The 27,701-nt window shown below is 44.9% G+C and overlaps 1 protein-coding gene across 2 annotated transcripts; it reads right to left on the bottom strand.

Moving 5' to 3' along the window:
• Positions 1-226: 226 nt before the first annotated feature.
• Positions 227-27,689, bottom strand: TEX30 (testis expressed 30). 2 transcript variants are annotated; one of them, XM_077482923.1, is made up of 5 exons: positions 27,600-27,689; positions 11,975-12,211; positions 9,383-9,434; positions 6,666-6,868; positions 227-1,705 (listed from the first exon to the last, which is right to left on the bottom strand). In XM_077482923.1, the coding sequence occupies exons 2-5, from the start codon at positions 12,095-12,097 to the stop codon at positions 1,541-1,543; spliced, it is 543 nt and encodes a 180-aa protein (XP_077339049.1). In that variant the 5' UTR covers positions 12,098-12,211; positions 27,600-27,689; the 3' UTR covers positions 227-1,540. The 2 variants fall into 2 exon arrangements, with proteins under 2 accessions (XP_077339049.1, XP_077339048.1); XM_077482922.1 differs by lacking the exon at positions 27,600-27,689 and adding an exon at positions 27,398-27,539.
• Between the last annotated feature and the right edge of the window lie 12 nt (positions 27,690-27,701).

Consider the following 27,701-nt stretch of genomic DNA (forward strand, 5'->3'; position numbering starts at 1 on the left):
TATGGGCTAAGTTTAGATGTGAGGTTGTGGAGGCGATACAAATGTGTGGTTGGTTAAGCTGCAATAGGCAGCAAGTAGGGGTGTTTATGTGTCACGGTCGCAATGTTTTGCTTTGTGCCTGCAGCAAAATGTACATAGAATACCTACATACTATTGATTAAAAATAAATTATAATAAAAATAAATAATAATAATAGAAATATATTTAAAATGATGAAAAATCTGTAAAAAAAAACAACCAAAAACTAATTTAATCCAGACTAGCAGAGGAAAAAGCATGAATTAAACATGACAAAAATAGTGAAACATCCAATGCTGAACATATATGCTAAACTGGAAGGATGCGTCATCCTAACTACTTAATAAAAGAAATATTCGGTATGCTGCTGATGCCCTCCTTCTTAAAATGCTAGAAGCCACCCTGTATTGTTAATCCTCTAGCATCAAAAGTTCAAGTCACTGGCCTGTAACATGTTTACAGAGCAAGGACTTCTGCCTACAGGTTCTGGGTCGGTGGCTCCAGGAGTGTAGAAAATGACTATGACAGCCAAGCACGTACTGTAGAAGTATCAGAAGGAAGTAAGCAATGACAGTCCAAATATTTTCCCATGGCGGGTTTTCCTTAACATGTAACTGCAGTTAATACCTGTACTATATAATTTTATCACACTATGGTAGGTCACCATAGGCGTGGTTCAGTAATTCTGTAACTAAAGAACATAGTTCAAGGCAAACGTTTAATGCCTGCGGTGGTTTTTATAATGTAACAGGAATTTTTAATGGTTTGTTTTTTTGTTTTGTTTTTACAAGGAACAACACTAGAAGTAAGGGCCGGTTCACACTGCAGGCGCGGCGAGGCGTCTCCGACTTGCCTCGCCGCGACCTGCGGCGACCTCAGCGGCGACTTGCAGAGGACTTCTGTATAGAAGTCAATGCAAGTCGCCCCCGAAGTCGCCCAGAAGTAGTACAGGAACCTTTTTTCTGAGTCGGAGCGACTCGAGTCGCTCCTCTCAGAACGGTTCCATTGTACAGAACGGGGGCGACTTGCGGGAGCGAGGCAAGGCGAGTCGTGTCGCCTCGCATCGCCCGCTGTGTGAACCGGCCCTATATCTTGGCATGCCCCCTAAATAGAAGATGTTCAGTAACTGTTAATGTCTACTGCAGTTTCAGAATGTTGTTTCCAACAAACGCTGATATAGAGCAAATAGTACTGCAGCCAAAAAAACTGTTGTGGCTCAGCTTTCTGCTGAGTAAGGCTCGGTTCATACTGCATGCCAATGCGGCACCCAGCAGGAGTCCGGTGCCTCCTGGTTCAACGTTTCAGGTCCAATTTCAGCCCAATCTTTGGGCTGAATTCTGACCTAAAACAGACCAAAAGACGCACAGGGCTCATGTGCAAATTCACACCGGAGCCACATCTGATATATGTGACCTGGCTCCATTGAGAGACGGTCACAGTCTCATGCTCTTGCAAATTGGATGCCGAGATTCCGCATCGAATTGGCAATAGTGCGAACCCAGCCTAAACGTAATACCAGTCTTTACAGCTTTAATATGTCTTGAATCCAGGACAAAGTCTGTTCATTTATTTCTGCCATAACATCGTCTGTTGTCTTTCCTTTGGCAGACATTCCATGATTGGCATTTTCAACCCAGTGGATCTGTACAGGAGCTTTCATTTTGCCAAAGGTCTTCATCAACAAAGCCTATAGTAAGAGATGGTAATTAAAAGTACATTCTGCAAAGCGTAATATAACTAGAGACACAACGCCTTCAATTCTTATTTAAAGTATGTTGTTCCTGCGTATCACTCAAAGCTTTAGACTGAATCCATCAACAGTGATAAAAAAACAAAAAAAATGAAAACCCATTCACATGCCCCTGGCTCCTGGCTGGCAGATCTCCTCAATCCTGTTTTAGTTGCACTGCAAATGCCTACCATTGCATAAGGATTGGTCAGCTAAAAACAATCCAGGATGACAAAGCCATTGCTTTTCAGTAGGTGTCTCAAGCTGAGCAAATGTATTATCTTACTCATTATGTTCAGGCCTTATGTGCAGTATATATGTATATGAAATAAATTATATTCTTTATGATTCTAGATGAATGTCTTCATTTAAATATTTAAATATTATTAATTTACAGTTTGTCTTTACGATACAATTGCTTCATCTAAAAGTCCCAAACCCCCCTTACAGTTTTTGTCTACATACAGTAGTTTGGCCTACTCTAGAGCACAATGATTTTCCAAGGCTGGCTCTGATTCACACAGGGTCTGAACTGAACTGGGTTATTCCAGTCAATGAGATTAAAATTCACATGTAGTCTAAAGCCTAGTACACATGAGCTGAATTTTGGCTGGCATCGGCCGATTCAATAGAAACCGGCCAACATTCAGCCCATGTGTGTATGTCAACCGGTCCGACAGAAGCCAGATGGCTTCTGCTGACCAGCTCCCGATCAGCGCTCTTAGCTAATGGCTGAGAGTGCTGATCGGAATGTTCTGGGGGGGGGGGGGGGTGTTAGAGTTGCCACCTGTCTAGGATTCACCCAGACAGTTCAGGTTTGGAATCATGTGTCCGGGTTTCAAAGTGCTTGAAACTCAGACACATTATTCAGACTGGACTATGGCTTCTCAGCAGGGTTGCTGGCTGCAGTTGTCTGAGCTGAGAGTGTCTGCTACACACTCTCTCACACTGCCCAAAGCTAACACTAACAATCGATTTTGCCTTGTTTTTTACCTGCTATTATTTATATACTGTATATAAGAACACATTTTGCATACTGCACTTTATTTATTGAATGCACTATATATCCCTCAGGGGATACTTTGTATTTAGCGCTGCATTTATTTTGATTTTAGTCGGATGTAAAAGGGGAACTCTGTGGCCTCTTATGTAAAGTGGGACTCTTGTGATTAACGTAATGTAACATTAAGGAAAGGTTATTTAATTTCCAAATATATGTATAGTTTATACTATAAAAAAAAAAAAAAATGCTGTGCGCCGCTAAAGTGTTCGGGTTTAACTTTAAGAAAAAGTGGTAAGCCTAGGGGGCGTCCCTCTGTCAGAAAGAACACAATAGCACGGGAGGGGTATCGCTGTACTAACATTAGTGCAGCAGCTCCGGCCTAAGCTGCCAGCTGGTTTGAACATTAATGCATTCTCTGCATTAAGACAAAAACCTTTTAATAGTGATTTCAAATACTCAGCTGAACCCACTCTTGCTCCAGCGCTGTGCACATCTGCAGTAGCTCTTCTCCCAGCTCTGAGAGGCTTGGCTAAGAGCAGTGAGAGCCATTGATTCCTGTTGCTATCAGTCAAAACCTGTCAGCAGCGAACATGCCAACATAATGTTTTGTATGCTGACAGTACTAAAGAATAGAAGTGTGCTTAGGGGTACAATATGTGGGCTCTGAATATCTTACACTGCATTGTTTGAATTGTAATGGACATGATTTGTCAGTTGTTTTCTAGAATATTGATACCATTTCTATTATAAGTAGAGTTTAAAAAAAACAACTCCCAGCAGAGAGCGGATGGCGGGGCCATGCCAGGCTCTGTGTCTGAGGCTGGGTTCACATATGAGCCACATGTGGATCACAGCAGGGGTCCAATGTGTCCTGGTTCGCAGTTTCAAGCCTGAATTTTGGGCTGAATTCGGACCAGAAATGGACCAAAAGATGCACATCGTTTTTGTGCAAAACGCACCAGACCCGCTGTGGATATGTGTGAACCAGCTCCATAGAGAGCCGGTCAAAATCTCCTACTGAAAATTGGATGCAGGGAACTCGCATTCAATTCACAATGGTGTGAACCCAGCCTCAATAGACGCAAATAGCCCAACTCAGGATCGAACATGCACGAGTGCTGAAGCGGCTTCCTATGTGGGCACTCAAGAAAAGTATTCAGGCTACTCTATGCAAAACCATTGTACAGAGGCGGTAAGCGACGTGCTGACGTCACCACTCCCATTTCCAGACGGATGGGCTGTCTTTGGTGTGTACAGTCGACACCAGACTTAAGGTGTTGAATTTTTTCATTTTTAATTATGCTGTAAGCATATGGATTTTACAATAATACCTCCAAAAGGATTTTACGCTATACAGAGCCTCTTGGTCTCTTTTTTCGGTACCCCACTTTATATGCATCTGACGGGTGACACCGGAAGTGCAGAGCAGTGCTAAGACGTGGAAAAAGCCCCGGCTGGGTGTTAAGCCACAGGCGTACTACACTGACCCCCTATAACAAGGGGACAATAGGAGCTGGTAAGCAGTTCACATTACCGGTGGTGGATTCATATTTGTTTGAGTGATGGATCAGGACACCAAGTAGATTGATTTGTTTCATCATATTACAAGTGTGGACTTTTTTGCACTTGCACCTTCAGATTATTTGAATTTTCTGGAGCTTTGTTTGCTATTAAGTGTAATTCATTACTCCACTTTATGGACTTTGTTACTTGCACAATTTTTTCAATTTAAATAACCTTCTATTATAACTTAGCATGATTGTTACATTTTTAGAAGTATAACATGTTTGTTGTTTTTAAAAAGAAAAAAAAAGCTTTACAATCACTATGAGCTAATCATACACAGTGAGGGATCAGACAAAATTTGCTCAATGAGTGGTCATGCCTGCCCCGCTCCGTTCAACAAAAATCAGTCATTTATTCAACTTTTGGCATAGACATCTGGTCAAACAGTGGCTGCCTGCAATTAGATGCAGCTGCTGTTCATGTATTGTGACAGCCGACAGGCTGAACAAAATAAAAACTACCAGTGTATGGCCAGTTTAAAGGCAATCCAGTTCACAAAATGACTGTTCTTAGAATATGCTCCTCGAGAAATATCTGTTGTAAACCATGATTTCATAGAAAAAAGTTGCTGAGGACTTTAAAAGAAGGGTTGTAAAATGTGCATTTAATGATGTATTGAAGTGGTTGTAAACCCTTTACAACCACGTTATACTACAGGCAAGCCTATAATAAGGCTTACCTGTAGCTACACTGGATATCTCATAAACCTGCATGGTTTAGGAGATATCCCCTGTATTTGCATGTGCCGACATCGGCACATGTGCACTTAAGCAAACTGAAGGCACGTACATGCCCTTGCTTCAGTTGTATTGTGCCGTTACCGGCGGCTCCTGCGCACATGCACGGGAATGACGTCATTGTGGCTCCAATCACATCGCTGGAGCCGCGATACCCAGAAGTGACCCCCCAGGGAGATGTCGGCTGCCGGAGCGATGAACGAGGACCGCAGTGGGGGGGGGGGGGGGGGGGGGTTTCGATCTCAGTTAAGCAATTCAAAATGAACTAGTATGCTATGCATACTAGCTCATTATGCCTTTCTCTTGCGGGTTTTTTTTAGGTTTTAAAAGGGTTTACAACCCCTTTAATGACAACATAGCTACTTTTATTTGTACCTTTAGTATCTGCCTAGAGTTCAGCTTTAGGAAACCTCTACTGAGATGAACACCAAGACTTTATTTTGCTTGTCTCTCCTACTGAAAATGAAAGTTGAGTTAAAGGAGAAGTTCACCTTTTAGAAAAAAATAATAAATGCACCATTTTTTTATGGGCAGGCAGATACACTGACAGCTGGGAAGCCATCTTCACGGTGTGAACACACGGTGATTATTGCTAGTGGCTATAGCCGCTGGCAATAAATCGCATGAAAAGTCCAACAGGCTGGTTGTACCCAAGTTGACTGATGAATTGATGTGGATACAATCAGTCTGCCCATACATGATTCAAATCTTGGCCAGTCCCTGCTGAACTGGCTAAAATTTGAATCATTTATAGCCGGCTTAACCATCTTAAATTAGTTTTACTGTGCGGCTTAAAGAAGAACCATCACCTGAATTTAGAATGGCTTGTTAAACCCTCCAGGGAGCCCTGTGTAAATACAGCAGGCACTTGTCCTGTAAAATTGGTGCTGAGGGTTAAAAATAGAATAAACTGGTGCTTAGGAAGATTGCAGGCTCAGTCTTTACCAATAGCAGAGGGAACAGAGGAGGCACGGCTGCAAAATTCAGAGGGGGTTGTGTCAGCCTTTTATTTGTGGAAATAGAGCAGAGGAAGCACAGGAGTGCATGGCAAGGAGGGCTGCGGATTATCTGTCTATGGTATTTAGAGTAGGCAGGCTCTGAGCTCTGTATGTGTGTGCAGTCAGTTAGATGTCCGTCTCCTTTGTCCAGTGTTGTCTGATAGAGGTGGGTGGTGGGAGCGACTAGCTATCCAATAGCAGTTTATGAACCACAGTACCTATTTTAAAAGGAACAAGTGCACAGAGTCCCCTGGTGTATTTAAGAAGCCTTATTAAGTTCCACTGGGTTTTCTTCTTTAGGGGATTGTAGGTGTATTAGTGCATTATTACAACAACACAGTTGAGTCCGGTCTGTGATACATTTTTTTATTGCAGTAGCAGTTAAACTTTCAGGACAATTTTTCGGGGATTGGCCCTTGGAAAAATAATCAGACAGTACTAACCCCTGTTGCTGACTGCCATGGTAATCTAATGAACTGACCAGTTAAAGTACAGACCCAAAATAAGTTTGCAGATCCGCATATTATTGGCATTTAAGTAAACCACTTTGCAGGAAAGCTTGCAAAGATGTGAGTGATAATTCTAAAAACCGTGCATATTAAGTTTATATTCACCTTATCACACATTTCATCCATTGAACCAGAGATGAACAGCGTTGGCTTTGTTATCTGCAAGATATCTTCATCCCGGAGCTTGCCTTTTGCATTAGAAGGGTGTAAGGGATATGACAGGCAAATCAGACCTTGGACTGCATCATCATCATCTTCACAAGTTGCTCTCATCACACTAGCAGCAGCACGGGACCCCATGGACCGGCCTGTGCAGAAAATGGGAGTAACAAAATCTTCATCACCACCATTCAATATAAACAGCATCATCATGCATTCTGTAAGCAAGTCTGTTAATAGGAATTATGTTACTAGTCAAAGTCATATTGATGTTAGCAACAGCAAAATATTTTAACACACTGCTTAACAGCAAATAACCAGCTACATTTACCACTTTAAAGATAATAACCTAAACCTGTAATATATTAATTTTCAGAATATCTTGCACAATGCATTCATACAGACTTTACTAAAACAAACTTTTAACAATGTATACATTCACTGTTAATGATTTACTAAACCCACAACAGTAAAATCAGTCTGTATATGCAGTAAAGCATGTTTGTTATACTCATTGTGAAACCTAAGGGGTTAATCCTCTGCATTGTGTAAAAAGAATGTTTGATCCTGTCCTCTCTTTTTCTTGGGAGGGTGCATGTGATCAGCACAGGGCCAATCAGCACTGTCCAGGCAGAGGGTCAGGGGTCATGCAGCTTCATAGGACAATCAGAGAAGAATGAAAGCTCCTCCTGAAAGCTTTAACCAGTGCTCAGCAAGACACTGATAGAAGTCACAAGACTGCTATATACTGCTGATGAGAAAAGGTATTTAGCAGTTATATTTACTATAATAATTGCATTTCCGTGCACTGTGGGAGATCAGATATAGTGAATGCAGGATCCTTGGTTTAGTAACACTTTAAGTAACTTCAAATATTTAAAGCCCGACTTCAGGCAGATAAAAAATGATCCCTTGTAGAGGGGCTGTGCTTGCACTGCAAGGATTAGTAGGTCATTTTGTCTAGGGGAGAGAAGAAACAGTATACTTACCTGATCCTCTGCTCCCCTGGCAGAGGCTCTCCCACATGATCCAGCGATAGACTCTCCCTCCGCATCCTCTCATGCTCAGTGGAGGGCTATGGGTCCCGCTCTGGGCTTGATGACCTCAGGACCCTAGACCATTACAGTGCAGGGATGCAGAAGCTTTGGGGACTAGTTTAGCCCCCGAGGATCAGGTAAGTATATCACAGTTTATTGTTTCTATAAACATGAAGAAGCAATTATCCCTTGCAGTGTGGGCACAGTCCCACTGCATGGAATCATTTTTTATTTGCCCAGAGTTGGGTTTAAACATTGCTTTCAGGTCTGTGTTGGCCCTTGGCCAAAATATTGTGTAGAGGTCCAAATTTTTTTTAGGTAGAAGAAAATGGAGAATAGAATGACAGGCTGATGATGACTGAGCTGGTATTGAATAGTTCTTGGCATAAGGTTGCCTTTCCATATTACTGGCATGATTAGTATACTGTATGTGGATACATATTAAAGAACCTAAGCAGTTTTGGAACCCCATGAGACTGGGATTGTGAAGGAGGGGTTAACATGTCCCCAAAATAACCGTTTGATTGGTCACACACTTGGAGCACTGGGATAAAAAAAGATAAAAAAACAATATAAACAGAACTGCCACTCACAAGCGGGTGTGGTGGGGGATGACGACAGTTCGCAGTGGATGGGAAAGTCCAAGTGTGAACCTGGAGCTATGGTCTTTATCCGTTATAGAAAGAAGGCAAGCTGTATAGAGGGAGCGAGATCAGCCTGATCAGGCTTATGAAGGATGCGTTCTCATTGGCTCTCACTGTGGACAGACTGACAGCTCCTCTCTACACGCTCACTGGAGATACATACTTTGCATGGATATCCAAACACCGGATATACCACCACAGCTATACAGGGCAGCTTGACATTGGCTTCCTCTGCACGGATCTCAGGCTGATCTCGCTCTCTCTATACAGCTTGCCTTTTTCCAATACCGGATAGAGTCCATAGCTCCAGGTTCCCACTTGGACTTCCTATCCACTGCGAACTGTCATCATCCCCCACCACACCGGCTTGTGAGTGCCATTGCTTTTTATATTGTTTTTTTTTATCTTTTAATAAATTGTGCTACACAATCCTTGCTTCATGCTTTTTCTCCCTTCCCTCTTGCATTTCAGATTGTGGATTCCAAGCCCACTTCTAAAGGCAGCCTTGCAAGCACCTATGGTGTTAGCCAGTCTTTTTATTATTGACATGTATTCCTATACCTCTGGGAATAAGACTTTTTTTTTGACTATTTATTTTAATCAGTTGCTTAATTATATCCTATGACCATGGGATTGGCACAGATAACGCTGTAGTGTATTGTGTTTTATGAAAATTTGTTGGCATGACACACACACACATATATATATATATATATATATATATATATAACAAATGTAGGCAGCACACTGACAATTGTGATTGTGGGCAAAGCATTGCCAAAACTCACTTATAAACAACACCATATTTGGAGGAGTGGGGGGCAAAGGAGGGCATCAGTGGATGGGCACTGAATATAGATAAATTCACTATTTTCATTTAAGCAAAATGTGTCTTATAATAACATTGACCAGCTATTACAATTATAACGAATTATACATTACATAGTACAATCTCATTACGGCATCAGATAAGACAGCTCACCCAGAAGGAAAATCCCGCCAATGTTATAATCATCCAGAGATTTTATATACATCTAAAAGAAAAAAAATAGTTATAACAAAATCAAAAAGTTTACATATATTCATACGTCTATGCTTCCTTAGGGATATGCTGTGTAATGTTCCCTTTCCCTGATTGTTGAACCATCAATCACATTCAAACTTCACAGGTAGGTCTGTATCACTGAGGTGGCTATGAGAAAAAAAAAAGTCTTATGCCACGTACACACCACCGGACTTTTTTGACAGCAAAGGTCCAACGGAACGAGTCCGTCAGACAATTCGATCTTGTGTGGGCTCCATCGGACCTTTGCTTGCCAAAAATCCGGTGGACTTTAGAAATAGAACATGTTTTAAATTTTCCCACCGGAACTCCACCGGACCGAGAAATCCGTTCATGTGTATGCTAGTCCAACAGACAAAAACGGACATTAGGGCAGCTATTGGCTACTGGCTATGAACTTCCTTATTCTAGTCCGGTCGTTCGTCATCACATTCGAATCCGTTGGACTTTGGTGCGATTGTGTGTGGCCAAGTCCGTTCATTTGGAAAGTCCGTCGGAACTCCGCCGAAAGTCCGTCGGAAAGACCGTCGGACCTAGTCCCTCGAAAAGTCCGGTCGTGTGTATGCGACATTAGTAACTTTAATGGTATATAAGTCTTTACACATAAAGTGGCAATTTCCCTATATCACCAACAAGAAAAATGGAGTAGTGGTGCCAGTTATGCTTAATAAAAAAAAAAATTAAAACATGCAGCCCTGCGCACATAGGCTGTGCCCCGATATAACCCTTTCATTGCCAAGCCACAAGCTTCACTTTTAGCCCTGGTTCACATTGATGCTACTTTGAAATCGTGCTACTTCACGTGATTTCAAAGTAGCAGGTCAGCGCGATTTCAGGTGCTACTTAAAAGACATCTGTGTGGCTTCATGCACAGAAGAACTTTTGGACAATGGTTACTAGTGCACAGCAGTATTCCTCAACATAAAGCATGCTGACTGATGTGAATGGACTAGGGTTGCCACATCATCCCTTTAAAATCGAACACATATGAATTATACAAGTTCTGTGGCCGATTAAGGTGGTAATTAAACTCACTTGGTGCCTTATCTGCAATAAATTTGCCTCAGAACCTGTGTAATTCATATGTGTTCGGGTTTAAAGGGATGAGGTGGCAACTCTAGAATGGAAATTCCAAACGTCAAGAACGTGATGATGTTCAACACGTATGACGAGCTGAAAAAAAAAAAAAAAGTTCAATAGCCAGTACGCTCTTCTGCTTCATTCCGAGCATGTGTGGACTTTTGTGTGTCGAAATTGTGTACACACGCTCGGATTTTCCGGCAACAAGTTTTGTTGTCTGTAAATTTGAGAACCAGCTCTCAAGCATTTGTTGTCGGAAATTCAGACAGCAGCAGAACTGAATGGATGAACAGGAGGTGCTCTGTAAAGACGTGTTGAGTGCTGTGGTAGTTCATTGATTTGTCCTGTCAATGTGAAACTACCTACCTGTATGATGTATGGGCAGACAGCTTACACTGCCAGTCTGCAGGAGACCTACATGGCATCAGTGATCTGCTGATCTCTGGTGCAATGTTTTCCAGGCTCCAAATAAAAAAAAAAATTGTAAATGCACAATTCTTTGCCTACAAAAAAATGGTCCATTTATTTGTATTTTTTTTTAAAGGTGAACTTATCCTTTAAAGTTTCATGCACATGGCTGGAACAGTGTATACAGTGGCAGAGGTCGTAGCCAGTGTAAGGGAGCCACAGGTGCAGCACACAGCCTCCCACTGCAATAAATGGCTGTACAGTGCTATATGAGGATTTACAGCAATGCTTGCATAAACATGCACTTGTACAACCTTCGATGCAGATTGTCTGTGTCCACAGATGTACGTCTGTGCACATGCATGATTCTATGCAAACGCCGCCATAAACCCTCATATAGCACCATAAAGTGCTTTGCTTCAATGGGATGCTGTACCTGTGGCTCTCTTACGTGGCCATGTGCATGAAGCCTGAAAGTAAACATGCCACACACCAGGGCAATTCAATCAATAGACTGTAAAAAATGAATTAAGTAAAATTTACTTTTGGTAAAAACCACATTAAAAATTAACAGTAGAGATCTGCCACCTCCTTCCTGCCTTATGACCAATCGGGAGGCTCACAAGGAAAAAAAAATGGTGTGGGGCCCTAACTCACCTTTCACAGCAAATGTAAAAATTTTAATGGCACATCAGCTGCCTATATTCGGAGATCTGTTTGATTGTATAATTGTTTTCATTGAAGGTATGAACTAACTATATGTTTTTCATTATAAGTTCAGTTTGGATTGCTCACTTTTATGGTTGGTTTACAATGTATTCACTATATGCCATATGTGACATTTGGAAAGAAAAACGCCCAGATCACTACTAAATGACTAAGGAACATCTGGGTTAATGAATTGACCATGAAACTGGATTTTTGTGTACTTTCGCCTAAACAATGCAATTATATAACTGTGCTAAATTACTGTGATTTTTGCAACAAACCTGAAATTACTACTCATGTTAATGATTTACATACCAAAACAGCATTGTAGGCTTTGGTTCTGTAAACTAGATTCAGTCCTTTGCATGTAAATCGCAGACAGAGCAAACCATGAGATGCCAAGTGGCTCGCCAGAGAAACCAGGTGAGCAAAGTTCATGTCTCCCCCAACACCGTGTGTGAGAATGACTCCATATAATACACCATTGTGAGCTTTAGGAATGGATAAAACAGCATCCAGAGATTTCTTGGAAAAAGGGATTTTAATCTTCTCCTGAAAAATACAAATTGTATATATAAAAGAATATTTCAACACATCAATGACTGACATTACAGTACTAATATCTATATATATAGATATATATGTGTGTGTGTGTGTGTGGCCCCCCGCTCCTAATAAGCAGACTCTATTGTTTTTTTTTTTGCAAATTTAAGTTGTCTGAAGCTGCAGTTTGGCTCAGGCTAATTATTTCAAAGTTCTGGTTTCTGTACCAGTTCAGCTGGGTTGTGCTATTTTCCACTTGGCCGTAGGTGTCGCTGTCACCACTGGTAAGTGTTGGAAATGCAACAGGCTGGATGCATTGAATACCACTTTTACTCGGAAATAGCCCAGTGGGAGTGGTTTACCCTCTGTGAATTCTGGGTGGGGGTATTTAAGGTACTGATGCCATTTTGAGGGGTTCTTTTCCGGGGTTCGCTATCCCAACCTCATGGCCCTCTTGGCCTGTGGTGTGTGCTACCCGTTCCTGTGTCTCCGGGCCGGCTGGCCCGAGGCTTTGCAGCTGAAAGGGTAGGCCCAAAAGTCTTGGGGCCTACTGATCCAGGGGGGGTCCTGTGCTGTCTTGCCTGCGGGGAGAAGCCAAGTGACTGGAGGATCCAGGAGAGGACCGAGCAACAAGGCTGGTATCTCTGGAGGAGCCTGGAGACTCTAGTTGGAGTACGCAACCTGGGTCACTAACCATACAGTATCGCCAGGTCGGATGAAGGAAACTGGTGCTGTGTGACAGTTCTTTAATTCTTTAGTTCTTTAATTTGTCAAGAAGTTTATTTAAATTGACAAGTCTGTGGCAGGGACTTCGTTTGAGCATCCCACCGGCTGCTAGGTCAGTGAGAGAGGCCTATTCCGGTGATTGCTAGATCCAGTCTGTGGAAGCTATTTGTCCTCTGGATCAAGAAAATATCTCTAACCCGCAATTACCAGGTACCTGAACTCCTCTTAACCCTCTATCCCGCTATTGCAAAACTTTTTGTTTATCGCAAATACATCTTGGAAAAAGGACTAAGGGACCCCTGAGACGGACAAGCGAGCAGCTGATGTAACGATAAGCCCAAATAAAAACCAGCAGCTCCTTCGGGGGTTAGTGCTACACACATATATATATATATATATATATATATATATATATATATATATATATATATATATACACACACACACACAAATAGATAACACACACAGTATTTCACACCCCTAAGTGAAAATGTCCAAATTGGTCCCAAAGTGTCAATATTTTGTGTGACCACAATTATTTTCCAGCAGCACTGCCTTAACCATCTTGGGCATGGAGTTCACCAGAGCTTCACAGTTTGACATTGGAGTCCTCTTCCACTCCTCCATGATGACATAATGGAGCTGGTGGATGTTAGAGACCTTGCCCTCCTCCGCTTTCCATTTGAGGATGCCCCACAGATACTCAATTGGGTTTAGATCTGGAGACATGCTTGGCCAGTCCATCACCTTTACCCTCAGCTTCTTTAGCAAGGCAGTGGTCATCTTGGAGGTGTGTTTGGGGTCATTATCACGTTGGATTACTGCCCTGCGGTCCAGTCTTTGATGGGAGGGGATCATGCTCTGCTTCAGTACACACTTGTACTCCTCACTTGGTTGCCACCACAACACACGCTTGACACCATCTGAACCAAATAAGTTTATCTTGGTCTCATCAGACCACAGGACATGGTTTCAGTTATCCAGGTCCTTTGTCTGCTTGTGTTCAGCAAACTGTTTGCAGGCTTTCTTGAGCATCATCTTTAGAAGAGGCTTCCTTCTAGGACGACAGCCATGCTGACCAATTTGATGCAGTATGCAGCGTATGGTCTGAGCACTGATAGGCTGACCCCCCCACCCCTTCAACCTCTGCGGCAATACTGGCAGCACTCATACGTCTATTTACCAAAGATAACCTCTGGATATGAGGCTGAGCATGTGCACTCAACTTCTCTGGTCGACCATGGCAAGGCCTGTTCTGAGTGAAGCAAATTTATAAAACGGGCAAATCATTTCATACACCGAGTCCAAGGAGTTTGAAAGAGTTAGGTCCACCAGAATATATATATATTAGAGGTCGACCGATATATCGGCCGGCCGATATATCGGCCGATATTTGCCGTTTTTTAAATAATCGGCATCGGCCGATTTGTGCTGATAAAAAGCCGATTTAGAACTACAGCGGGACTTTGAAATGACTTCTGTATAGAATGGTCTAAGTTGACTGAGTCGTCATAGCAACCCTTTCCTCCACTCTGGGCAGGCTGCCAAGAAAAGAACAGAAAGATACAATGTTTACACTTGAATGAATTAAGTCATCTCTGTGTGTAGAAGTTCTCAGTTTAACCATTTAAAGACTAAATCTTTTCTGACACTTGTTGCTTACAAGTAAAAAATCCTGTATTTTCTGCCAGAAAATCACTTAGACCCCCCCCCAAAAATGATATATATTTTTTTAGCAGAGATCCTAGGGAATAAAATAGCGGTTGTTGCAATATTTTATGTCACACGGCATTTGCACAGAGGTCTTTCAAATGCATTTTTTTGGGAAAAAAATACACCATTTAAAAAATAAAAATAAAATAAAAACAGTAAAGTTAGCCCATTTTTTTTTTTTTTTGTCCAAAAGTTTTGACTACCTGTTTTTATTTAATATATATATATATATATAATATATATATATATATTTTTTTTTATCTAAATCATACATACAAGTAAACTGATTGGAGGTTTGTTTTGTTTAATAAATGTTTAAGTGTAAGAAATTTTCTGTATCACGTATGAAGGCCGCTTTCACACTGGAGCGGGCAGGCGTTGATGGTAAAACGCAAGTTTTAGCGGCTCTTAACCATCATTTTAGCGGTGCTATTTGGCTGCTAGTGGGGCACATAAAACCCAGCTAGCGGCAGAGGAAGAGGTTAAATGCGCCCATGAAGCACCGCTGCCAAATCGCATTGCATGCGCTTCGGCAGTGGTGCCCATTCATATCAATGGGCAGGAGTGGTGGAGGAGCGGTATACACCACTCCAAACGTGCTGCTTGCAGGACTTTTTTTTAAGATCCTGCCAGCGCATCGCCTCAGTGTGAAAGCACTCTGTCTTTCACAGACTGCAGGGGAGCCATTTTACAGGCACTTTACAGGCGCTATTTTTAGCCCAAAAGCGCCTTAAAACGCCCCAGTGGGAAAGGTGTGTTAGATCAAGGGGGATTAAAAATAAATAAATAAATAAAATAAAATCGGCCTAACATATCGGCCCAAAAAAATCGGCATCATATATCGGCTATCGGCCGCCATGATTTCTAAATAATCGGCATCGGCATCGGCCAGAGAAAAACCCATATCGGTCGACCTCTAATTATATATATATATATATATATATATATATATATATATATATATATATATATATATATATATATATATATATATATATATATATATCCAAGGCACCCACCATACTAGCAGCTGTGGAGACATGGAAATCCTCCCTCCAAGAACTTCCCTACAATGACTCCTCAAGAGCCATAGCCATCCCTATGAAGGCATATGAATATCTAATACCTTCATTTACACTAGATTCAAGCACTGACACAGAACAACTAACCCTCACAGAGATGCGAACATCCCGAAATATGAAAACCTTATACAAAGTAGCTCAGATAAAACATTTTCATAATAATAACTAGTGATGGACGAACTTCCGACGGGACGTTTCGCGAACGCGAAACGCGAACGGACACAAACGTTCGCGAAAACGACCGTTCGCCGCGGGCTCCATTGACTTCAATGGGAGGCGAATTTCGCAAACCTTTAGGTCGAATTTGCGGCCACGGGGTAATTATTAGGGGGTAGCACGTAGTCCCACCACCTGGACAATAGCATAATACATGTATGAGGTGAATTTGGGATCGATAACTACAAGCATTTTTTTTTTATTTGGGAAATTGTTCTGACAATTCAGGACTATGGAGCTAATGAAGGCAATGGAGGAGAGGGAAGGTCAGGGACCAGGGTAGGCAAACAAGAGGGTGCAGGAGATACAGAGCACTGACAGCAGCACCGTAATACAGAGCACTGACATCAGCACCGTGACATACAGCGCTGACAGCAGCTCCGTGACATACAGCGCTGACAGCAGCTCCGTGACATACAGCGCTGACAGCAGCTCCGTGACATACAGCGCTGACAGCAGCTCCGTGACATACAGCGCTGACAGCAGCTCCGTGACATACAGCGCTGACAGCAGCACCGTGACATACAGCGCTGACAGCAGCTCCGTGACATACAGCGCTGACAGCAGCTCCGTGACATACAGCGCTGACAGCAGCTCCGTGACATACAGCACTGACAGCAGCTCCGTGACATACAGCGCTGACAGCAGCTCCGTGACATACAGCGCTGACAGCAGCACCGTGACATACAGCGCTGACAGCAGCTCCGTGACATACAGCGCTGACAGCAGCTCCGTGACATACAGCGCTGACAGCAGCTCCGTGACATACAGCGCTGACAGCAGCTCCGTGACATACAGCGCTGACAGCAGCTCCGTGACATACAGCGCTGACAGCAGCACCGTGACATACAGCGCTGACAGCAGCTCCGTGACATACAGCGCTGACAGCAGCTCCGTGACATACAGCGCTGACAGCAGCTCCGTGACATACAGCACTGACAGCAGCTCCGTGACATACAGCGCTGACAGCAGCTCCGTGACATACAGCGCTGACAGCAGCACCGTGACATACAGCGCTGACAGCAGCTCCGTGACATACAGCGCTGACAGCAGCTCCGTGACATACAGCGCTGACAGCAGCTCCGTGACATACAGCGCTGACAGCAGCTCCGTGACATACAGCGCTGACAGCAGCTCCGTGACATACAGCGCTGACAGCAGCTCCGTGACATACAGCGCTGACAGCAGCTCCGTGACATACAGCGCTGACAGCAGCACCGTGACATACAGCGCTGACAGCAGCTCCGTGACATACAGCGCTGACAGCAGCTCCGTGACATACAGCGCTGACAGCAGCTCCGTGACATACAGCGCTGACAGCAGCTCCGTGACATACAGCGCTGACAGCAGCTCCGTGACATACAGCGCTGACAGCAGCTCCGTGACATACAGCGCTGACAGCAGCTCCGTGACATACAGCGCTGACAGCAGCTCCGTGACATACAGCGCTGACAGCAGCTCCGTGACATACAGCGCTGACAGCAGCTCCGTGACATACAGCGCTGACAGCAGCTCCGTGACATACAGCGCTGACAGCAGCTCCGTGACATACAGCGCTGACAGCAGCTCCGTGACATACAGCGCTGACAGCAGCTCCGTGACATACAGCGCTGACAGCAGCACCGTAAGCAGCCCCAGGAGGAAGTCAGCACAGCACAGGGATGGTGTGATCCCCTCATAATAAGAACCCCCAGGAGGAAGTCAGCACAGCACAGGGATGGTGGGAGCCCCTCATAATAAGAACACCCAGGAGGAAGTCAGCACAGCACAGGGATGGTGGGAACCCCTCATAATAAGCAGCCCCAGTAGAAATATGACACCGCTCAACCTCTTCAAAGAGGAGGGTAGGGGCATATAGTACGGTGTGCTTTTTTGGGTCAGGGAAGTGAGCCAAATGAATTAAGAAGGTCTGTGTGCTTGATTCCAAAAATTGTTTATAGACATATACATGGTCTACTGATCACATGTGTTGAATTCCTCCGAGATCCATGCCTCATTCATTTTTAGAAATGTGAGGTAGTTAACACTGTGGTGAGCTAGGCGAGTACGCTTATCGGTCACAATCCCCCCTGCTGCGCTGAACGTCCTTTCGGACAGGACACTGGATGAGGGGCAAGCCAACAGTTCGATTGCAAATTGGGCAAGCTCTGGCCAGAGGTCAAGCCTGCCCACCCAGTAGTCTAGGGGTTCATCACTCCTCAGAGCGTCCACATCGGCCGTTAACCCAATGTAGTCGGACACCTGACGGTCTAGGCGTTCCCTGATGCTGGATCCGGATGACACCTGTCGATGGGTCGGCTGAAAGAATGACCTCATATCCGAAGTCACCAACACATCTTCAAACCGGCCTCTTCTTGCAGGCGCTGTTGGATTGGTACCCGCAAATCCTTCTCTGGGAGTGGGAATTGCTCCTCTGCCAGCGCACGCAAAAGCAGAATGCAGCATTTCTCGAAGCAAGGCCTGGAAGTGCTGCATTCTGACAGCCCTCTGCGACGGCGGTAACATTTCCGCCATTTTGTGTTTGTACCGGGGGTCTAAGTACGTTGCCACCCAGTACTGGTCCTTGACCCTCATGCTTTTTATACGGGGGTCCCTATTAAAACACTGGAGCATGAAGGCCCCCATTTGCACTAAAGTGGAAGCGGTGTGGTGGCCTGGCTCCTGCTCATCATCCAGGATAATGTCGTCCTCTTCATTCTCCTCTCCCCATCCTCGCACAACAGGGATCCCAGAAAGGTTTAAAGCATGCTCTTCTTGCTCCTGCTCATCCGCCCCGGCACCATCCTCCTCTGACTCCTCATCAGACTCCTGTTGTTGACTTGTCTCAGATAGAGTAGCCCCCCCTGGGAATTCATCCAGCATTGCGACTTCCTCATCTTCCCGCTCCTGCTCCTCCACAGCCTGATCAATGACACGACGCAATGCACGCTCCAGAAAGAAGGCATAAGGTACCATGTCACTGATGGCGCCATGGCTGCGACTGACCAGTTTGGTGATCTCCTCAAATGGCCGCAGAAGTCTGCATGTGTCGCGCATGAGCAGCCACTGGCGCGGTGAAAAAAAACCCAGCTCCCCAGAACCGTTTCTTTCGCAGAGTTCATACAGGTAGACGTTAACTGCACGTTTCTGCTGGAGCAGCCTATCAAGCATATAGAAGGTTGAGTTCCATCGCGTCGGGCAATCGCAAATAAGACGTCTGACCGGCAGATGGTGTCGCCGCTGAATGTCAGCAAGGCGAGCCATGGCCGTGTAAGATCTTCTGAAATGGGCCGAGATTTTCCTTGCCTGCCGCAAGATGTCCTGGACCCCAGGGTATTTGACAAGGAATCGCTGCACGACCAAGTTTAAGACGTGTGCCATGCACGGCACGTGCGTGATTTTGCCCTGTTTCAATGCGCTAAGCAGATTGGCACCGTTGTCACACACCACTTTACCAACTGTCAAATTGAGCGGTGTTAGCCACTCATCTGCCTGTGAACGCAAAGCTGAAAGGAGTGCCGGGCCAGTGTGGCTCTTTGCTTCCAGGCACAACAGACGCAGCACGGCATGGCAACGTCTCACCTGGCATGTGGAATAGGTTCTGGGGAGCTTGGGCGGTGCAGTGGAAGAGACGCTAGCAGCGGAAAAGGAGGAGGCAGCTGAGGAGGAGAGGGAGGAGGATGGAGTAGGAGGAGGAGAAGAAGAGTCAGGCCTGCATGCAATCCGTGGCGGTAAAACCAAATCTACACGGGTGCCACGGGTTACATGCTTGACGGCCGTCAGAAGGTTCACCCAGTGGGCAGTAAAACTGATATACCTTCCCTGCCCGTGTTTGCTAGACCACGTGTCTGTGGTCAGATGTATCTTGGCACCGACACTGTGTGCCAGAGATACATTCACTTGCCGCTGAACATGGCCATATAGCTCTGGGATGCCCTTCTCTGAGAAATACTTCCTTCCTGGGACCTTCCATTGTGGTGTTCCAATGGCCACAAATTTGCGAAAGGCCTCCGAGTCCACCAGTTTATATGGCAGTAGTTGGCGGGCTATGAGTTCTGACAAGCCAGCCGCCAACCGTTGGGCAAGAGGGTTATCCGGCGTCATCATTTTTTTACGCTCAAACATTAGGCCCACGGAAGCCTGCCTTTTTGCAGAAAAATGTGAGCTTGGCGTGATGGAAGGTGGAGTGGAGGACAATTGTGAGGAGAGAGGAGAAGGAGAAGTAGAAGACGAGGCTGGACGGTGAGAGCCTGCAGTGTGGCTTTGTGTGTTCCGTTGCTCCCACTGGGCTCGGTGATGGCTGCTCATGTGCCTTCTTAAGGCGGTCGTCCCTAGGTGAGTATTGGGCTTACCGCGACTAACGCGTTGACTGCAAAGATTGCAGATGGCAACGCTATTGTCAGCAGCGGACACGTTAAAAAAAGCCCACACTGCGGAGCCATGTGCCGGTGTCCTGGGAGCGCCAGATGTGACCGTACATGGTCGATGACTCGCTCCTGATACATTTGCAGTCTGCTTTGTCCCTGCTGTGCAATGTAAGTCATTGCTGCTTCTCCTCCCTATCTGCTGGTCCATATCTCCCTCTGAACTCCCCTCCTCTTCCTCTCTTGTGGGCACCCACGTGACATCACTAGACACGTCATCATCAACGTCACCTTCCCCACCGCTATAAGTAGAGTAGGCAGCAACACCGGGGACCAACCTCCTCCTTGGGCTGATCTGGGTACTGGCGTCAGACTGCTGAGTAGCGCTTGTTGCTACCTCCTCTTCCTGATCCAATACCAAGAGTGGCTGCGCATCAGAAATGTCCTCTTGATATGGATCGGAAAATAATTCCAGTGACTCAAGCGGAAGGTATGTGGTGGTGGTGGTGGTGGTCGTGTTGTTGGTGGTAGTGTCTTTGGGGGTGCACATAGCAGAGAGTGAAGAAGAGGGTGCAGATCGAGAGGATGAGGAGGGTGCAGAAGAGTAAGGCTGAGCGAGCCACTCAACCAAGTCTGGTGCATCCTTTAAAGTAATTGAACGCACCTTCTGCAACTTCCCACTTTGGCTCAAGCCTGTTGCTCCTGCCCTACCCCTACCACCCCTGCGGAAGGGCCTGCCTCTTCCTCTGCATGTCATTTTTTAAATGACCCTGTGACAAAACTCTTAGTCCCTATACCGCTGAAGGACTGCTGCAGTATAGGTGAGCGGTCAGCAGTGGTGCACGTCAACCCTATCTATTGTGGACCTATAGCGGTCCTTACAGAACAGCAGACTGTACCGCACTCAAGCCTATGTACCGTAGCACCCTATACCAAGTTACCAGTCCTTATAAGAACTTTTGTGGACCAAGCAGGTTGTGTATTAGTGTTTAGCAGACTGTACGTCAGTCCCTATACCGCTGAAGGACTGCTGCAGTATAGGGCAGCGGTCAGCAGTGGTGCACGTCAACCCTATCTATTGTGGACCGATAGCGGTCCTTACAGAACAGCAGACTGTACCGCACTCAAGCCTATGTACCGTAGCACCCTATACCAAGTTACCAGTCCTTATAAGAACTTTTGTGGACCAAGCAGGTTGTGTATTAGTGTTTAGCAGACTGTACGTCAGTCCCTATACCGCTGAAGGACTGCTGCAGTATAGGGCAGCGGTCAGCAGTGGTGCACGTCAACCCTATCTATTGTGGACCGATAGCGGTCCTTACAGAACAGCAGACTGTACCGCACTCAAGCCTATGTACCGTAGCACCCTATACCAAGTTACCAGTCCTTATAAGAACTTTTGTGGAACAAGCAGGTTGTGTGTTAGTGATTAGCAGACTGTACGTCAGTCCCTATACCAATGAAGGACTGCTGCAGTATAGGGCAGCGGTCAGCAGTAGTGCACGGCAACCCTATGTATTGTGGACCGATAGCGGTCCTTACAGAACAGCAGACTGTACCGCACTCAAGCCTATGTACCGTAGCACCCTATACCAAGTTACCAGTCCTTATAAGAACTTTTGTGGACCAAGCAGGTTGTGTATTAGTGTTTAGCAGACTGTACGTCAGTCCCTATACCGCTGAAGGACTGCTGCAGTATAGGGCAGCGGTCAGCAGTGGTGCACGTCAACCCTATGTATTGTGGACCGATAGCGGTCCTTACAGAACAGCAGACTGTAACGCACTCAGGCCTATGTACCGTAGCACCCTATACCAAGTTACCAGTCCTTATAAGAACTTTTGTGGACCAAGCAGGTTGTGTGTTAGTGATTAGCAGACTGTACGTCAGTCCCTATACCAATGAAGGACTGCTGCAGTATAGGGCAGCGGTCAGCAGTAGTGCACGGCAACCCTATGTATTGTGGACCGATAGCGGTCCTTACAGAACAGCAGACTGTAACGCACTCAGGCCTATGTACCGTAGCACCCTATACCAAGTTACCAGTCCTTATAAAAACTTTTGTGGACCAAGCAGGTTGTGTGTTAGTGTTTAGCAGACTGTGCGTCAGTCCCTATACCGCTGAAGGACTGCTGCAGTATAGGGCAGCGGTCAGCAGTGGTGCACGTCAACCCTATCTATTGTGGACCGATAGCGGTCCTTACAGAACAGCAGACTGTACCGCACTCAAGCCTATGTACCGTAGCACCCTATACCAAGTTACCAGTCCTTATAAGAACTTTTGTGGACCAAGCAGGTTGTGTATTAGTGTTTAGCAGACTGTACGTCAGTCCCTATACCGCTGAAGGACTGCTGCAGTATAGGGCAGCGGTCAGCAGTGGTGCACGTCAACCCTATGTATTGTGGACCGATAGCGGTCCTTACAGAACAGCAGACTGTAACGCACTCAGGCCTATGTACCGTAGCACCCTATACCAAGTTACCAGTCCTTATAAGAACTTTTGTGGACCAAGCAGGTTGTGTGTTAGTGATTAGCAGACTGTACGTCAGTCCCTATACCAATGAAGGACTGCTGCAGTATAGGGCAGCGGTCAGCAGTAGTGCACGGCAACCCTATGTATTGTGGACCGATAGCGGTCCTTACAGAACAGCAGACTGTACTGCACTCAGGCCTATGTACCGTAGCACCCTATACCAAGTTACCAGTCCTTATAAAAACTTTTGTGGACCAAGCAGGTTGTGTGTTAGTGTTTAGCAGACTGTGCGTCAGTCCCTATACCGCTGAAGGACTGCTGCAGTATAGGGCAGCGGTCAGCAGTAGTGCACGGCAACCCTATGTATTGTGGACCGATAGCGGTCCTTACAGAACAGCAGACTGTAACGCACTCAGGCCTATGTACCGTAGCACCCTATACCAAGTTACCAGTCCTTATAAGAACTTTTGTGGACCAAGCAGGTTGTGTGTTAGTGATTAGCAGACTGTACGTCAGTCCCTATACCAATGAAGGACTGCTGCAGTATAGGGCAGCGGTCAGCAGTAGTGCACGGCAACCCTATGTATTGTGGACCGATAGCGGTCCTTACAGAACAGCAGACTGTACCGCACCCAAGCCTATGTACCGTAGCACCCTAGACAGACCAAGTTACCAGTCCTGATAAAGAGCTTTGTGGAACAAGTGAGTTGTGAATGATTAGCAGACTGCAGCAGAAGGGCAGCAGTCAAGTATAATATTCTTTCTATATTTGGAAGAAAGAATATTATACGTGTACAAGCCTATTACCGTACCACTGATACCAGTCCTGAAAAGAACCTTTGTGGAACTAATAGTAACAGCAAGTCTTTAAAATTATCCTCACTGCCTGACACACTGCTTCCTGCCTGTCCCTATACAAATTGGCAAAAAAGAGTAGGCTGGAACGATTAGCTGGAACAGCTCTTTTGTGGACCTGATAGTAACAGCTAATGATGATGATGATGATGATGATGAAGAAAGACTAATCTGGCTGAGCTGTCCCTAAAATAGCAGCATACAGCGCTCTGTCCCTTTATCTAAACTGACAAAAGAAACTCAGGCTGCTGACCTAACACCTATACCAGTCCTGAAAAGAACTTTTGTGTACCAAATAGCTAGCGTTTTCTCTGTCCCTACTCCACACAGGATCCTTTCCCTACAGTGACAGAAGAAAGAATGTAAAATGGCCACCGGATCGGGTGTATTTATAGGTTAGGGGGAATGTCCAAGTGTCCATGAGCTGTCATGTCTCAATTGGTTGTCCTGTAACACATGATAAACGTGTCACGAAAGGTTAAAGTTCTTGTATACATTAAACACGTAAGTCCGCCGGGGCGAACGACGGAAAAAGGCGTTCGAACCCGCGGACGGCGAAAGTCGGAAATTCGCCGCGAAACGACCGCCGGGCGAACCGTTCGGCCATCACTAATAATAACCCTTCCTCCTATGTAAAACTAAATAATCGAATTTAGTCATTCTATCACAATACAGCATTGCCTAAGAAAGGGATATCTTGGTTCTACAAATAGCTAAATAATCAACAGGTTGAACTTAAACCCCCTCAAATTATTAGGTGGGAAAAAGAACCAAAATTGGAATACGCCCTCAAAGAATGAGGTCCTGAGCTTTTCCCACTGTATCTCTCACTGGGAAAATTCTATAAAAATAACCTACATGTGGTATATGACACCAGCCAAAACTTAATCGCATGTTTCCAGACACTCCCTCTGAATGTTGGCATCAATGTGGACAAAAGGGCGACTTACACCATATTATATGGAAATGCAAGGCCATAAGACACTTCTGGGAATCAGTGTTCACCTAATGCCGTATACACACGGTCGGACTTTACGGCAGAAAAAGTCAGACGGAATCATTTAAAGTGGCTGTATACTCAATTTTTTTACTTTTACCTACAGGAAAGCCTATAATAAGGCTTACCTGTAGGTAAAAAAAATATCTCCTAAACCTGTACGGTCTAGGAGATATTCCCCGCGGTATGCGCCGCTGACTGCAGCGGCGCATGCGCACAAGGGGATTCTCGGCCTGAAAATCCGGCAGTGGCCGGCCGGAATGAAATTTCCCGCGCGCATGCGCGGGAGTGACGATATCGCAGCTCCGGCCACTCACAGCGCCGGAGCCGCGATACCCAGAAGATCGGGCCAGATGTCGGGGCCTCGTTCTAAGGTAAGTATTTCATAATAAGCTAGTATGCGGTGCATACTAGCTCATTATGCCTTTTGCTTTGCAGGTTTAAAAAAAAAAAAAAAAATTTGCGGGTTTACTACCGCTTTAATCGGATATTCCGATCATGTGTGGGCTTCATCAGACTTTTTTTTTTTTTTTTTTTTTTTTATTCTGACAGACCTAGAAATAGAACAAGTTTTAAATCTTTCCAACTGAATCAGTTCCTATCGGAAAAAACGTTCATCTGTATGCTATTCCGATGGACCAAAAACGACGCAAGGGCAGCTATTGGTTACTGGCTATTGAACTTCCTTTTTCTAGTCCCATCTTACGTCATCGCATTCTAAACAAACAGACTTTGTTGTGATCGTGTATAGGCAAGTCCATTTCAGCGGAACTCTGTCAGAAAGACCATCGGTTGTGTGTACGTGGCATTAATCTCACACATTACTCTAACGATCACTGAACCATGTCAACTAGTAACCCTCTTTGGAATGCAACTAGATTGCTTTTCTAAGCAATTTTTGACGATAGCAGCCGGAATGTCAATAATAAATAAATGGAAACAGACAACTACCCCCAACATCTCTGAAGTCATCCACAGAGTGAAACGCAAACTGCATTTGTGAAAAATACGTAGCGGGCCAAAACAATCCTATACATTCATTTGATCAAAAGTGGATGTCTTGGATGCCGGAGTTTAATTTAACCCAAATCTGACATATTCTTCCCTCAAACCTTTCTGAATGAAGTGCATAGTATCTGCCCCTCGCCGCGACCACTAGAGAGGAGACCCGAGGTGACCAGACACAAAATGTCAACTGTATTGATGATACCTCAATTACCATGGTCAGTCGTAAACTATAATGACTCGCGATATCTACCATATTACTTATATCTTATTTTGTGTGCCACCTCCAGGACGATTGTAATAGTTATGTTTTAACTTGTTTATTACCTACCTGCTGATTGTACTCGCAATGAACTACCTTGTCATATTATCTTGTGCTTACGCAAAAAAATTTGTTCTATGACAAATATAAAAAAAAAAAAAAAAATGTATAAATTGGAAAAGAAAAAGGTTAGGCCGCTTTCACAGGGGACGGACTGCGGCTGCATTCCACTTGCTTAGCAGGGGATCTGTCTGCTATTCCCGCCAAGCAGGTGGATGACAGGTCCATGTCCACTTAAGCAGAGCGGACACAGACACAAACCACTCTCCTCTATGGACGGCCAGATGTAAACAGACCACCTGTCTGTTTACACCTGACTGCCATCTGATCGATGGAAGGGATGTAAACGGACATGTCCATTTAAACCCACCGTTCCATAAAGAAGAATTTAGGTTCTGATCGGGTCTGCCTGAAAAACAGGTGGACCCAATAGGAGCGTCTATATGCAAGGGGGCTTAGGGCTTGTTCACACTGGGGGTAATTTACGAAAGGCAAATCCACTTTGCACTGCAAATGCACTTGGTAGTGCAGTCACTCTAAATCTAAGGGGTAGATCCGAAATGAGGGGAAGCTCTGCTGATTTTATCATCCAATCATGTGCAAGCTAAAATGCTGTTTTTTATTTTCCTTGCATGTCCCCCTCGGATCTACAGCGACTTTACTTCCACGTGCACTTCCAGTGCAAAGTGGAATTTCCTTTAGTAAATAACCCCCACTGTGTGCAGTGACGGGCATTTTCTCACACTACATAAACAACAGTCACCACAAGAGCACATAGAAAACAGATTTTGCAAAAAAAAGTTTCTTGCTTGCATTTATAAAAGTGGGCAACATGCACCAAATTGAAGTACAAGTTCTAGACAGGTCCATGAATTTGGCGCAGTCTTCACCACTTTTAGAACACGAGAAACACTTTCACCAAATCTGTCTGCGCCAGTCTTTCTAAATTCCAGGGACTGTGTGTATCGGATCTGTGCACCCGCTCCTGCCCTCATGTCAAACTTTGATATGCGATTGTATCCATGCAGCCATTGTGTGTGCATCCACTTTTATGGGTTGCCTGCAAACAGAGGTGGATTCACACACGTCTGCCAGCAACTCTGCGTGGAGAACGGGATTAATCGCACATCTGAATGAGCCCTATTGGTTTCTAAAATGCATATAAATGCATGCAATGATTTTATATTCTCACCGTACATTTAGCTGCATTTAGGCACATTTAATTTACTCGCATTCAGAGAAAGTAGAATTCTCGCCATCCAGGGCCAGATTAGATCCTCTGAACACTTCTAAACCCACTTGCATTTAAATGTAGTAAAATGTCACCAGAAAGCAAAAAGTTTGTTTATATTTTGCAGGATAAATCCACAATGAATCTAAATGCAGGAGGTTAGTGTGAATGGAGACTGGTGTGTGAGAGATTGTAGGAGAGGCTGAGCACATGGCTGTGTATTATGACTGTACCTCTGTGAAGTCCCCCATGGCTGTACTCATCATACACACTGCTGGAAGAGGAGGAGAGGAGGGAGGAACTTCCTCATTACAACATGCTGCAGGATCTGTCACATGAATGTCTGCAGTGTTCATTACTAGATAAAAAGGCTTTTCCCAATGATTACAACACACAGTACAAGTATACACAATGTGCACGTGTTCGTTTTCATACATTACTGATCACCTGATTCTGTACAGTCTCTAGAGCAGAGGGGTCTCAAATTAGTGGCCCTCAAGCTGTTGCGAAACTACAAGTCCCATCATGCCTGTGGGA

Source organism: Lithobates pipiens, unplaced genomic scaffold (assembly GCF_037356315.1).
Source record: "Lithobates pipiens isolate NorthernLeopardFrog02 unplaced genomic scaffold, aLitPip1_a1.2 Scaffold_16, whole genome shotgun sequence".
Classification (NCBI taxonomy): domain Eukaryota; kingdom Metazoa; phylum Chordata; class Amphibia; order Anura; family Ranidae; genus Lithobates; species Lithobates pipiens.